The following is a 13,086-nucleotide window of genomic DNA, read 5'->3' on the forward strand; positions in this document are numbered from 1 at the left end:
TTATGGGGGATAAAGCAGGCGCGTTGCATGTTTTGGGCTTTTCCGTAGACTTATACTGTTTGTGTATGGCAATATTTGAGATACATGTATGTGCAAAAGGAGAAGAGGAAGTTATTTAACCTGTCAAAAAACCCTTGTATTGGTGTGTACCTTCATTGGTTTCTTTGTGTTTAAAATGTATTTTTGTCTAAGTTGTGTAAAAGTGCTGTTTGAAATCTGAATTATGTTTGATTTTAGTGGGAACATAGACATTGTGAAAGGAAATGTTGGTCAGGTGTCAGGTGAGGCATTGTATCATGTTTTCTCGAAGCCAGAAAGTGTTACACGTAAGCCTTGTTTCTAATGTAAAAGGTTGGGGAAGAGTACCAAAATAACCATACCATGCCTATTTCGGTCACCCTTTCAGTGGGGTCAAGCCCCAACCACAGCAAGTTTTCCCAGCATCCAATGCGGAAGTGACAAACATTGCAGTAGCACCGAGTGGCCACTACGAGGTGGTACCAAAAGTGAGCAATTTTTTATTGACTCACTTGTTAAACAGGCTGATTTCACTGTCTTATTAAACCTATTTATGGCCTGGTCCAAAAAAAACATTCTACTCTGTATGTTTAGGTCATATCTCAATGACAACACTGAGGGGGTGAACTTTTTTCTAGCAGGCTAGTTTTTATTCTTTTGGAGGTTAAAATGTATGAATAATTAGGGGCGCGATCTCTTGAGTGACAGCTATCCGCCCGCTGTCCCTCACTTCACCTCGGAGGTATACGTCAGCTAGATGGGCATATCTCCATCCCCCCGACGTCACATCAATGCCCTTTTTTGGCAAGTGGAGTGAGGCGGAGTAAAAATCTCACAAGATGGCGACGAGCATCAGCCAGGAGAATTGGATGCAGTTGGAATAACTGAGGTCTGCCCGGATGCTACATCCATTTTAATATACTATCTGTCAGTGGGGTACAAAGCAGTCCCAAAAGGGTGGAGCTACGCACGGAAGTCAGCTGATTGAGACAACTCTTTAGTTTGAAACAATTAAGACCTAGGTTTCGGGGCTGTGATATGGCAGCATGTTGCTTTAGAATTACTGTATTGTATAGTCAGTCAAAATCCTACGTTCCTCTACTTTTGGACATTCGAATGTACGCAACTTCAGACCTCTACTCCACCCCATCTCAAACATTGCATCTTTAGTTTTATAGTTACTTTTCAGATGATTATATTTCATACTTTATGGACAATGGGGTCCAATGGTGCATGGTCCTGACAAGAGGCAATTAGGCAACAAGTGAAAACACCTGTGTGGTTGACACACAGCAATGGTGGCCATGGCGACCCAGGAAATCAGTGAGGAGGAAAACAACCGTGTCATGCAATTTTACACTAGTTGACAACTAGAGACACATATTTTATACATTATTGTAATAGTATAATTCAGCCATTTACTATTTAATTTTTATATTTTGATACTCTATTTTCCTCGTAAAATGTAAAGGGGGAGCTTCCTTGTCTACCACTGTTGTGCAGGTACATTAAAAGTATACAGACAAATGTGCATTTTACATATATATTTATGACTTATATTAAAGGGTCACCAATAATTGCTATACCATTGAATGCTTTATATAAGTATGTATCAGTAATATATCAAAATCTAATATTTGAACCTTCAAATTGCTACTTTTACCGGTACTTGAGTAAAGCTGCCTGAATACTTCTTCCGCCACTAAAATTGTTCAGGAAGCAGGGCTCAAAGAAAATAACACTATTCATTTGGATTGCAGAGTCCCTTTAAAAAATGGAGATGTTTCACACTAGCTCACAAGTATTCCTCAGCTAAAACAAGATTCTTTGCAGGTATATTATGCCGCTATGCAGCTACCAGTATTGAACCAACGTTTAGCAAAGTAATGTCTCTTCAGGCTGTGCATTTGTGCATGCTATTGATGACTCCCGGGACAATATGGTGTCATCAGGAATGCACTGAGGTCGTATAAAAGATTGAGTCACTGTGTGTTACATAAGTTCATCGTGGTCTGTTTCTCACTTCCCGGGGGGCATTACTCCACTTTAGTGCGTCAACTCAAGGAAGGGCCAAACTGAAGCAAAATGTTGCCATAGAAATGCAGAGCAGATGGACGTACTTCTTTTATACAACTTTGATTATTATTATTTTGAGCCCATGTGGCAAATCTTGCAATATTGCTGTAGGATATGTCCCTTTTCAGTCATGTCCTTTTGAAATGTCCCAATGTCCCAGGCTACCGACGCTGGCACATTAGTTAGAAACCTTGTCTGTACACATAACACATCGGCCAAAATGCTTTAAGACACAAAGTGGAAGGCATGCGGAAGTTAAGGCAGTAAACAAGTGTTAGTCATATAAGACTGAGGAAGTGTTTGCTCCCCAGCACACAAGAGTTCAATGGCATTGTATTCTTAGAAACAGGAAGCCCTGCGATACATCCACATGCTCTCATTTCCACTGGGGTAAATAAAGAAAGGTGGGACAAGTTTGGTTGCTGTTGTGAAATAAACAACAACATCTGTATTGTACTGGGATCTTTAAATGCTTTGACTTTTTTGGCTTTATACTTTAAAAGGGACATGTGTGCATTCAGACAGCACACAGGTGGCATTTCTCACATCCAAGCCGCAACAGGATGCGAGTTAAAAAAGCACGGTTTAGCATGCGTTGTAAAATGTCACATGTTTAAGTGCATAAAATAACACAGGGAGGGGACGGCCCAATAATGCACTATCCCAAAAAAACGCAGACGCCACAATCCTTTGTGGGTTGAGGTCACGGCTTATACAAAAAGGCATGCGAGTAGCTCGTAAATATTACATGCAACGATAAGACGGTATAATGTGCGTTGTGCACACACATGCTTGTGATTGTGCCTGTGTTCTTTGTGCAGATGGACTTATTAAACAATAAGAAAGTGGCAGCCTCTCTGTTCTGAGTTTGATAAATGATGCACTGGGGGGATAGGTATAGCTCCTTTTCCTTTGGGACTTCCTAATTGTACCTAGTCACATACTATATATGCGTTTGGAAGAGGAACAGACACCGCAACACGCCCTGCTTTGTCTGGAAACAATATTCATTTTGGTGGGAGACATTTTCTAAGGTTAGCCAAGGAAATCCCACCCTTAATTAAAACGTGTGGGAAAGAAGAATACAGTTGCATATTTTTCTGTAATTTCTCTTTAAGGGGGAAAGCGAAAGACACAAATACGGCAACTCTTTTCCCCCTGAATCTCAGTTCCAAACAGCTTGTTTTTATTTACAGTATTTATCACTTCAGTATGAATACGAGCAGTGTAAGGGAGTTCTTAATAAATCCATGTTACTGAAACGAAAACGAGACTCAGGCCGTGACCAAAAATATTCACACAAACCATGTGCTTCCCGACGTGGGAAAACACACATCTGTGTTTTATGTGTTTTAAACATCACGGTGCATTCAGGAAAACATTTCTGTGATAGGATATTCGAAACTCAGGGTTCACTTATCACTTTGTCACAACTCCTCCTCCCCATACAGGCTACTGTAAAACCACTTATATACAATGCCTTTTGCAGAAGAAAGTAGGCTGGTTATTATAGCAATTCAAAGTATTATTTTCATCAATTTAGAGTAAAATATGTTTGCAAACCATAGCAAGAGTAATCTCTGTAAAGAATTTACTTTAAAGGAATAGTTTGACATTTTAAGAAATATGCTTATTAAGTTAGAGTCCAAGCAAAGTAGCACATCTGTAGCGTCCAGTGTAACAAAATAATAAATATCTGACATGTTTCTTGTCAAAAAAAGCCAGATGTCAAACTATTACGTAAATGTTTTATTATATATTTGACTATTTCTGTGATTTATAACATTACAGTAAGTTGTTATGCGTGAGAGACGAATCTGTAACTTATGTGTTGGAAGGCTGAAACCAGCAGCTCTTCACTTCTAACTGGGAGACAGACTGACGAAAAATAGTACTGAATGTAAATTACAATTAAAAGTAATGGTGCGTGTGATATTGATGATCGAAAAGCAAAAAGGTCAAAATCAGTGAATCCACATAAGTCAGTTCCTGCTGAATTGTGTTTCCCGGACCCTGAAAATCTCTGGGGAATTTATCTAGACAAACTTCCAACATGACACTTTCATTCTAAATTAATTAAAACCGGCTGTAGTTAGTGGGAAAATGTGACTTAAGTAATAATGATGAGTGGAAAAATATACAAAACTAGTACTGTCTTAATACACAATTTGGTGCCTTGATATAGGCTATATAATCATACACAATCAAACATATGTACAAACACATGCACTTTTTAGTCCTCTTGTCCTCTGTGTATAGCGCATAATCATCTCTCCAGCAGTTTGGAATCATTGGATGTGACGCAAAACCAAAAACGATGCATCTTAAAGAAACGTACGGAGGCCGAGAACTGTCGTACTTGCGATTTATATTTTCTTTTGAAAATGGGTTAATTAACTAAAAAACAATAATCAAAAAAAATCTTGAGGTAAGATTTTCGAGATAACTTGGCAATTCACTTGCGATAATACTATAAGTTATTATTGTAAACAACTGTTGTTTTCTAACCATCACAAGATAATAAACTGGTTATCACCAGAGAATGGCATTTAAAAATAATTACAAGCACGACCGATCTTGGCATACTATTATAACTTGTGAACCTCCTTACATACATTTATTTATTTTTTAACTTAGCCAAAGAAAATGATACATCAATATCACCACCCTATATTGCAAGTTGCGTGGCTTTAATTCATAGTAGCAGGAAAGCTAGCTGTTTATTGCTTCTTTTTTTTTTCTTTTTTTTTCTATTCACATTTCTAGTTCTGTATGATACTAACCATATATATATATTAGGGTGTTCTATTCCCTTATGGGGCTTCTGCATCTACTGTGTTTGGTAAGGACTTTTGGACTTTTGATCCGAACCAAAATACAGGTGTGACACCTCTCCAGGGCCTTGGTCCGACAAAATGAGGTGGTCTGGGACTGTATATAACTAAACTATGGTTCGGTTCGTGTTCAGTGTGAAACCATTTTTTTAAACTGTTCGGACTTTTGAAACCAATTACTTTAGTTTTTACCCCATTTGCAGAGAGGAAAAATGAGCAGCAGTAGCACACTCTAGTTTTGAGTATTGTGCTTGAAGTTTGTGCTGCTGGTAGTTATGCCATAATAAGATTATTATGGCAATGAAATTAATGTGTACATGAATTGTTCTTCATTCATTCATTCAAACTGATGAAGGCTACTACCGAACGCACATCTACAACCATTCCATGTCCAGGACACACAGCCCTTGTAGGTGACTTGGGAATGTCATGGATAGTTCTTTAGCGCGCAAAATAAAAGTGGAAAAACCAGTAACATTGGTTCGGACTTCTAGGTGTGAAAAACACCATTACTTTCTTAAAGATATGAAGTCAGCATCACTATGCACAAAGAGGCCAATTGTCCACCTTTAAACCAAACCAACTACCAGCAACTGTGGCTCTGGCTCTGCCACCTTAAAGAACTTCTAGCACAAAGCCCCAAATGCTTTTTTCCAGATTTCTTAATGATTTCATTTCATTCATCCTCGCCAATAACCATGAATATTGTAAGAGTCAGCTCAACAGAACAGCTTCTTGTTCATGGAGGGCTCTTTAAGTTTATTCCGCACAATGCAAAAAAAGGCATTATTCCTTGTGTTAGCCACATATAACGAAGCTGTGTGGTACATGGGGTCTTCCTTATGTACGGCGACAACTCCTTTGAGTAATCGTGGGATGTTCTTAACAGTGAAGGAAACAGTGTGTTGGATCTCAAGCTCCTTTTTTGAGGGGGTGGGGGGTAAAATCAGTGTGAAACAGTCCAAAAAGTGGAAGGTGAAAAAAAGTTTTAAAAAAAGTCAAAAGAAAAAAATTGGTTTGTACACAGTTGTTGCCATTAAACTTCCCAGGCATCTTATGGAGAAGTTCAAAAGAACATGGCGAGCGCTGAGCCTCCAGTGCAGAGCTTGTGGGACGTGGTCACCATTCACACAAAGGGGCTGTCGGATCTGAAGATGTCTGAGTAGCTCTTGCCGTTCATTTGCTCGGTGTGGCTCTCGATGCTGTAGCAGCGGTGCACCTCAGTGAGCGAAGATGCCACGTAGGAGGCAGAGCGGAAGAAGTCTGCGTTGGCAAAGGTGCCGGCGAACTGCATCCGCTGCTGGTTCCAGTGTCTTCGCAGAACACTCTGCACCTGCAAGAAGACAATGCCAAAGAAAGAGCTCATTTTAGCTTATCTAACTAAAACTGCAACTTAAAGGTGGAAACAGTAATTCTGGAGATTGCGTGTTGTCAAAACCAGTGAATATCTCCTCACAATCAGCTACCTGTCCAAACAGTATGTGTGCTGAAAAGTGGCAGAAGAGGCTTGTTACTAGTTAGGGTGTTTACTAGATACCCTTTGTTTATAGAGCCTTTAGGCCGTGTACTCACACCAGATTCTTTTTCAGCTTGCATACACAGTAAAGACAGGAAAGTGGGGGTTCAGGTTCAGGAGAGAATTCAAAAAATGATATGCTTAATAAAGCAGTTACTCACCTCCCCGTTGAAGAAGCAGAATATCGTAGAAACCAAGAGACCCTGCGTGTGAAAAAAGGAGAAGTTTCTTGAGGAAATACACAAGATAGGAAATCCTTTAAGCTTAAACAGCTGCACAAGGGCTCTGTGAAGAATTCAGTTTACAATGACACATGTGCATGCTCTTTGGCTAGAAATATTTGTAATTCTAAACACCCCGTGCAAAATAAGAAGACATACAGTAAACTTTTGAATATCATGTACAAGGGATTTTCAAAAGGATTGCACTTCAACTCTGGGCATCTTACACAACACAACTTTAACACTGACATCAATCATCACCGAACTTATTTCTAGTTTTAAATATGTATTTTCTTTATTGTATTTATCTATAATATTCCTCATTTCAACTACTTGTGCATATGTAAATATTTGCAGTAACTTTAATAGTTAACCTTTCTCGTGTGTATATATTCTGTTATTTTATTTATTTTATATTCTATATTTTCTATTGTTTGCACAGTAAGATGGAGTCTGCTGCCACACCAGAATGTAACTGCACATACTGTATGAGCATGTGACAAATAAAGTCTTTTGAATTTGAATTTGATTTTCACCAGCATGAAATCAAATTGGTAGCATGGAACAATTGTTTTCTTATTGGCAGCGTCTCTTTAAAGTCCTTCTGACCTGATAGTGCATGAGGATCTCCATGACGTATAGGTAGATCTCAGAGACCCAGTGTTCCTGGGGCTTGTAGGGGAGCAGGACAAACTGGATGCCCAGCAGGGGGATGAGGATGAGGGTCGCTCTCACCGCACGCATGTACAGGCTGGACTCGGCCTGGTGGGTCACCCGCAGCTTGGTGATTAGCACCCGCACAATGTTTAGCAGGAAGAAGAGGTTTACCTGGGAACCGCAAAAAAAGGTATTATATTTCATGCAAAAAGAAAGGTGTTTAAATTGTGTGTGTTTAAATTGATGTGGATTTGACCCAGAGGGGTTTCGCTGCTTACCACCAATGCAGCGCAGATGGGGCCATGGATGATGTACAGCAAAGATGTGTCTGCGCTGACCCAGCATCTGTGAACGAACACACGGGTCAGATCATCACATCAAGGTTCAATGACATCTGTACTACTGTAAAAATGAAAATCCACGAAAAACTCAAATTTTCAAGGCAACTGTCTGATTCAGATTCAGAGTATCTTTTGTTTGGATAACTTATCACACATACTATGTTTATGTAACTTAAGTTCTACATACTAAGAAATCCAAAAAGTTAAAGTTGTGCCAATTTATTATTCTTTAGATCTGAATGTTTTTCAGACAGTTTTCCCACTGTTTAATGTCTGAATCAATATGTTGACCTACTTGGTTTTGTTTGGCATCTGTATTAAAGATAATTAGTTGGCGCAACTGTTATTGTGTGAAATTCTTAGTATGTAAATCCAAATTTGAAGTTTTTATACATATGAAAGATAACTTATCTCAACTTGAGATTACTCCTTGTTTGCAGTTTTTAGTTAGTTTTTCATGTTTACAGTGTAGAAATGGTGAAGTGTCGAGGGAGAAGACTCACTTGTCATTGTAGTAGCAGTGGCGTGCTATTGAATGAATCACCGCCGGCACAAGTGGAAAACCTGCCCAATTAAATCAGAACATTTACATTATGGCATTTTTGAAAGTTAGAGAGTGAAATGTGCATCATATACTATTTATATAAATCTTTTTTACCCCAGCCAAGCAGATAATACCACATGAGATGCTGCTTTTCTGCAAACACCGCCACCACAATGAGCGTGTGCAGGTAGATGCCCTCACAGAGCATCCAGAAATAATTACAGCTCAGCAGGTACAGGTGGATGAACATGAGCAGCTTGCAGCTCGCCTACAGTGTTTACAGAAATAAAGACATGTCCACCATAAATTGATGCAGAAAAGCCACAAAATGGTGGATAAAAATTCACCAGAATGCATGGAATTAAGTGTTTGACGCTCATAGCCTCGCTTGAGGTGTTCCCCCCCAATGTTGAAACAAAACCTACGGCCATAAGTATAAAAGCCAAGCATATCCAACTAAACAAAAAAAAAGTGAAACCACTCACAGAATCGTTGTACGTGTGTCCCTCTTTCTTCACAACAGTGGTGAGCCAGACGACAGTGATGACCGAGTTGAGCACGAAGGAGCAGAAGAGATTTTTGTGGAGCGTTATCCTCTGACAGCTCAAGCTCCTGAGGGCAAGAGAAGAGGAAACATCACATAATCTGACATATCATTCACTAGTAAGCAATGAATAATTAATTCAATTCACACTCTAAAATAATGACAAAAGTGTGGCTGTGAAAGACACAAGAACTGTTAATACAGTAGTAACTTTATAAGGATAACTAGAAGTTTGACAATTTATAGTAGCTTTTGAAAGTAGATTGACCACAATTTAATTCATTGACAAGATATAAAATGGAAGCACACTTACTTAAAGTGGAAGAAAATTCCTAAGGATATAAGCAATGATACCAGCGACAGACCATGACCGATCATAACCAAGTAGAAGTGAGTCATTGCCGCCTGCAAGAAGACAACAACAACATGAATCCAACTTCATAGTCAAAGCTGCTTTAGATGGTTCCTAAACATGTTTCATTGTTACTTACTGTCCTGTGGTGAGTGGTGTTGGCTTGGCAGTTTGTGAAGTTGGTCCACGTCCTGTTGCTCTCCGGATGGCGTCCCCACTCGCCTGTCGCCGTGCACACTTTGGAGGCCACCGCTGTCAACATGTTTAAGATAAAGCATCAAGTATTAAGACAAGTAAAACATGCTTTAAAAAGATCTCCTCCTCAATATGCACAACCTATCCATACTGTGTGTATTGACAAAAAAATCCACTGTTAATACACAGCCCAGGCTCTTTAAACTGGTATGGTGTCAGCTATGGTGGGCCCCACACCATCTGTTTACATACCAGTTTACAGAGCCTAGGCTGTGTATTAACACTTTCTTTTAATAGAATAATACTCCTTTCACTAAGCTGTTTTAATGCAAGTAATCAACTAGCAAACTTTCATGATGAAATCTACAAGTTGAACATTTGACCAAGTCTAGCCTTAATGGTTACTGAAGTTAATAAAGGTAAATTCTCACTGAATTGACAGAAATCATATCAGTTTTACCATTAGTGTCAAAATCCTTGAAGTAGTCTGGACAGCTCTGCTCTGTTGTTACTCCGGCCTCAGTTTCATCCCAGCACAGCCAGCCATCCCACGTGGTGTTGCACCCCGTCCCTGCACAACAAAAACCCACACACACTACACATGTGAAAGGGTACAAATGCTTGTCACAGGAGAGGTACCCTTTTGAAAGACAACTGTGTACCCTTCAGTTCAGGTAAATGTTTGTCTCATGTTTCACATTGCGTTGAGACTATACTATGTACCCTTGGCATTAAAATGGTACATATGTGTACCTCCATTTTTTAGTGTTCTCACCTAAACTCTTTGTTTTGCGGTGCGACTCTTTCATAATCCGCTGGAAGCACTGGTACTGCGCCGTGGTGATTTGGTTCCTCGACGCCGGATGTTCGCCCCTGTGATCCACAGGCTCGTGGTGTTCATCTTCAGGGGTCGCCAACACCAGCTGCTGACATTTTGGGGAGGTTTAGCATGTAAACAAACAAAGATACACAAACATACAAGGTGAGACCAAGTACATGGTTCAATGCTACCAAACTACCAAGTCTGTGGTGCAAAAACAACAAAGGTTAGCTTATCCCAGCTTTGGCCCATTTCTTTTTTAATCTGAAGCCCCTGAACTGTAGGGATGAGCCCCCTTTAACTCCCTGTAGCAACAGCTGGGATCATTCCCGACTTTCAATCTTAGCTTCTTATGCTTGTCACTTTTGTTTAGGGACTTTCTTGATCTCATGAACTTGCCTCAAAGCCAAATGGATGATACATAACACATTTAAGCAACACATATCAGGCTCCGTAAACAGCACGGTTACAACAGATAGAGCAGCTATACCTTATTGAGGGCACACAGGAGCAGCAGGAACATGCAGCAGTTTAGATCCATCTGCCCTCTGATCGACACAGGTTTTCTGAGGAAAGTCGACAACTGTTATAAGTCTAACATATGAAAGTCATACAAAGGAGTACAGCAGGGCCTATTTGGGGTTCACCGACTTTTTTATACAACCTGGAGGAAAAGGTTAAACTTTTAGCACCATCCAAAAAGTGTACCCCAGAGCCCCATAATAAAAAAAAATTCCTGAGTTGCAAACCTCACATTTAATTTTCACCATGATCAAAAGTCATGTAAACAAAGCTATTTCTCCCAAAGAAATCCCATGTTTTCAATTTGCAATGGCAGGACTCCCCTTTTTGGATGTCAAGGTTACAGATTTGGCCTTTTTACTTCCTCTGTTTCCCTCGGCTTCCTTCCTGCATGCTTATTATGCATGTTGAGCAAGTTTAACCAAGTTTTAGCCAGGAGACACCAATGTTGCAATAAATACAATTTCAATAATCCACATTTTAAAGGAAACACTGTGTAAAAGTATGTAAAACTTTGAGTTGAACAATTCCAACCGATCCCATTTTAATAACAGAACAGAATAGATTTGCAGAAAGTTATTTTGCAATTTCTGAGGTCATCCTTTCCACACTATAGAAAAAGGTGTGACAGTCACTGTAAGAGCAGTGGAAATCAGGGCCCCTTGTAAATGCAAAGCTGGTTAAAAAAAAGAAGAAGTAAAAGCAGTAACACCCATTGTATTTTCAGTGATAGTGTTTGATTTGAAGTCCTTGTGACAGGATTTAAAATCACAATCTATAGTTTTATTTTGAGAAAAACGAGATACATCCTTGCAAGACATTGTCATGACAAAAGTGCAATTGCTGTGATGAACTGTGATGCTTTAACATGGAAAGTTTCATTGCAAAAACAAATAAGCTCTTTTGGAAACTTGAAAGGTTTAACAATCTAGTCTGCAAATACAATCAATACAAAAAAAAAAAAAAAAAAAACAGTACATCAGATCACTGTGCGAAGTGTGTAAATCTGTATGGTAAGGAACTGGTGGTTTAATATTGACATATGTTCCTATAAAATACGGCACATAGTATTTATTTAATTTCTTTTTTCACAGACCTATATCATTAACCAGATGAATTATAGTGTGCATTGCAACCCGTCCCTAGGCTTTAAAACAAGTACAGCTCATCAGGACAACGCAACAGCCTAAATACAGTGAAACAAGAAAATCTCTGAAGAGAAAGATACCAATCCATAAACAAAACCAATAAACTTTATCTATTATCAAATCCTGCTAGTGCTTATTCAGGAAATCTTTGTAATTTTTTAGATTCATATCTTCTCTAACACACCCAAAAACACACACAGAATATGTCTCTCATGGCCTATAAAGACCCTCAAAGTGGAGTTACTCCCTTAATGTGTGGGCCATCTGTACCAACACACAAGGATTCACTCACTTGACCATGTGAAGCACCCTTTATTAGAAACACATTAGTCTGGGAAACCCAGTTTTACTATTTACGTCCGACATGTGAGCTAGTTTTTCTTGTTAAGTATGACAAAAACGCAGGTGGGTTAAGCTTACTTATTAAAGGAAAACCTCTTCTGCCTAAAGAAATCTGTAAATACAGTATGTATGGCCAAAGTCAATAGATACAGTAAGCACTGAATTCCCATAATTTTACGTGCTTGGGAAAGTAAATACATAGGCAAGTGTTGATTCTTACATTGGAACATTTTACAGTTTCTAGTATAAAAGTATTGGGTTTATTGGAAAATAAATATATTTCTTGGGTGGATGTCAATGTTTTTTTAACTTTAAGAAGCAAAGTTAAGATATTTAAAAAATATATATATTTGTTTGTCTCCTTAACACCTGTATGTGCATGTTGGCATCAGCGTTTTACATTATATAGCCAAAAGTATAACATTTGTAGTTCAATGTTCATATAAAAATCAATGTAACCACTGCGCTCAAACAGTATTCACAGACAACATGCAACTATTTGAGAAGCTTACCTTTGCAGGAGCAGAAAATACAGGCAGAAAAACACTAATCCTTTACTCGGAGAGTTTAGCCTTTGCAGGGACAGAAGAGAGACAAACAATGTCAACACTGTTTTACTGATTTCTTCAAGAGTAGGCCAGTCCTTCTGTCTGTGTGTTGTGTGTGTGTGTGTGTGTGTGTGTTTTCGCAACAGAGTCGGAGGCGACACTGAGCTGTCCTGACCAAAAACTGACTGAGGATGTGGATGACATCACTTGCCTGCCTTTTGTGGAGGCAGACAGAGGAACATCCCTATACTGGATAGGACATTACTGAGCATACATATGCTGCTTGCTAACCATTCAATTGAATCAATTTTGTGTGTAATTTAGCTATAATATGCCGTTATATAAATGAAGAAATTAGCAAATATAAACATCAACACGTTATTTATGTTATAATTTATTGAATGGAGT

The 13,086-nt window shown here is 39.0% G+C and overlaps 1 protein-coding gene across 1 annotated transcript; it reads right to left on the bottom strand.

The window, feature by feature from the left end:
• Window positions 1–3,278: 3,278 nt before the first annotated feature.
• Window positions 3,279–12,742, bottom strand: LOC307269684 (calcitonin gene-related peptide type 1 receptor-like). The gene is made up of 13 exons (XM_080052689.1): window positions 12,643–12,742; window positions 10,609–10,684; window positions 10,074–10,224; window positions 9,759–9,869; window positions 9,243–9,355; window positions 9,065–9,156; window positions 8,693–8,819; window positions 8,322–8,475; window positions 8,167–8,227; window positions 7,601–7,667; window positions 7,275–7,493; window positions 6,606–6,647; window positions 3,279–6,261 (listed from the first exon to the last, which is right to left on the bottom strand). Exons 2-13 carry the CDS (start codon window positions 10,657–10,659, stop codon window positions 6,055–6,057), a joined length of 1,395 nt encoding a protein of 464 aa, XP_079908815.1. The 5' UTR covers window positions 10,660–10,684; window positions 12,643–12,742; the 3' UTR covers window positions 3,279–6,054.
• Between the last annotated feature and the right edge of the window lie 344 nt (window positions 12,743–13,086).

Source organism: Ammodytes marinus, assembly GCF_949987685.1.
Source record: "Ammodytes marinus genome assembly, chromosome: 24".
Taxonomy (NCBI): domain Eukaryota; kingdom Metazoa; phylum Chordata; class Actinopteri; order Uranoscopiformes; family Ammodytidae; genus Ammodytes; species Ammodytes marinus.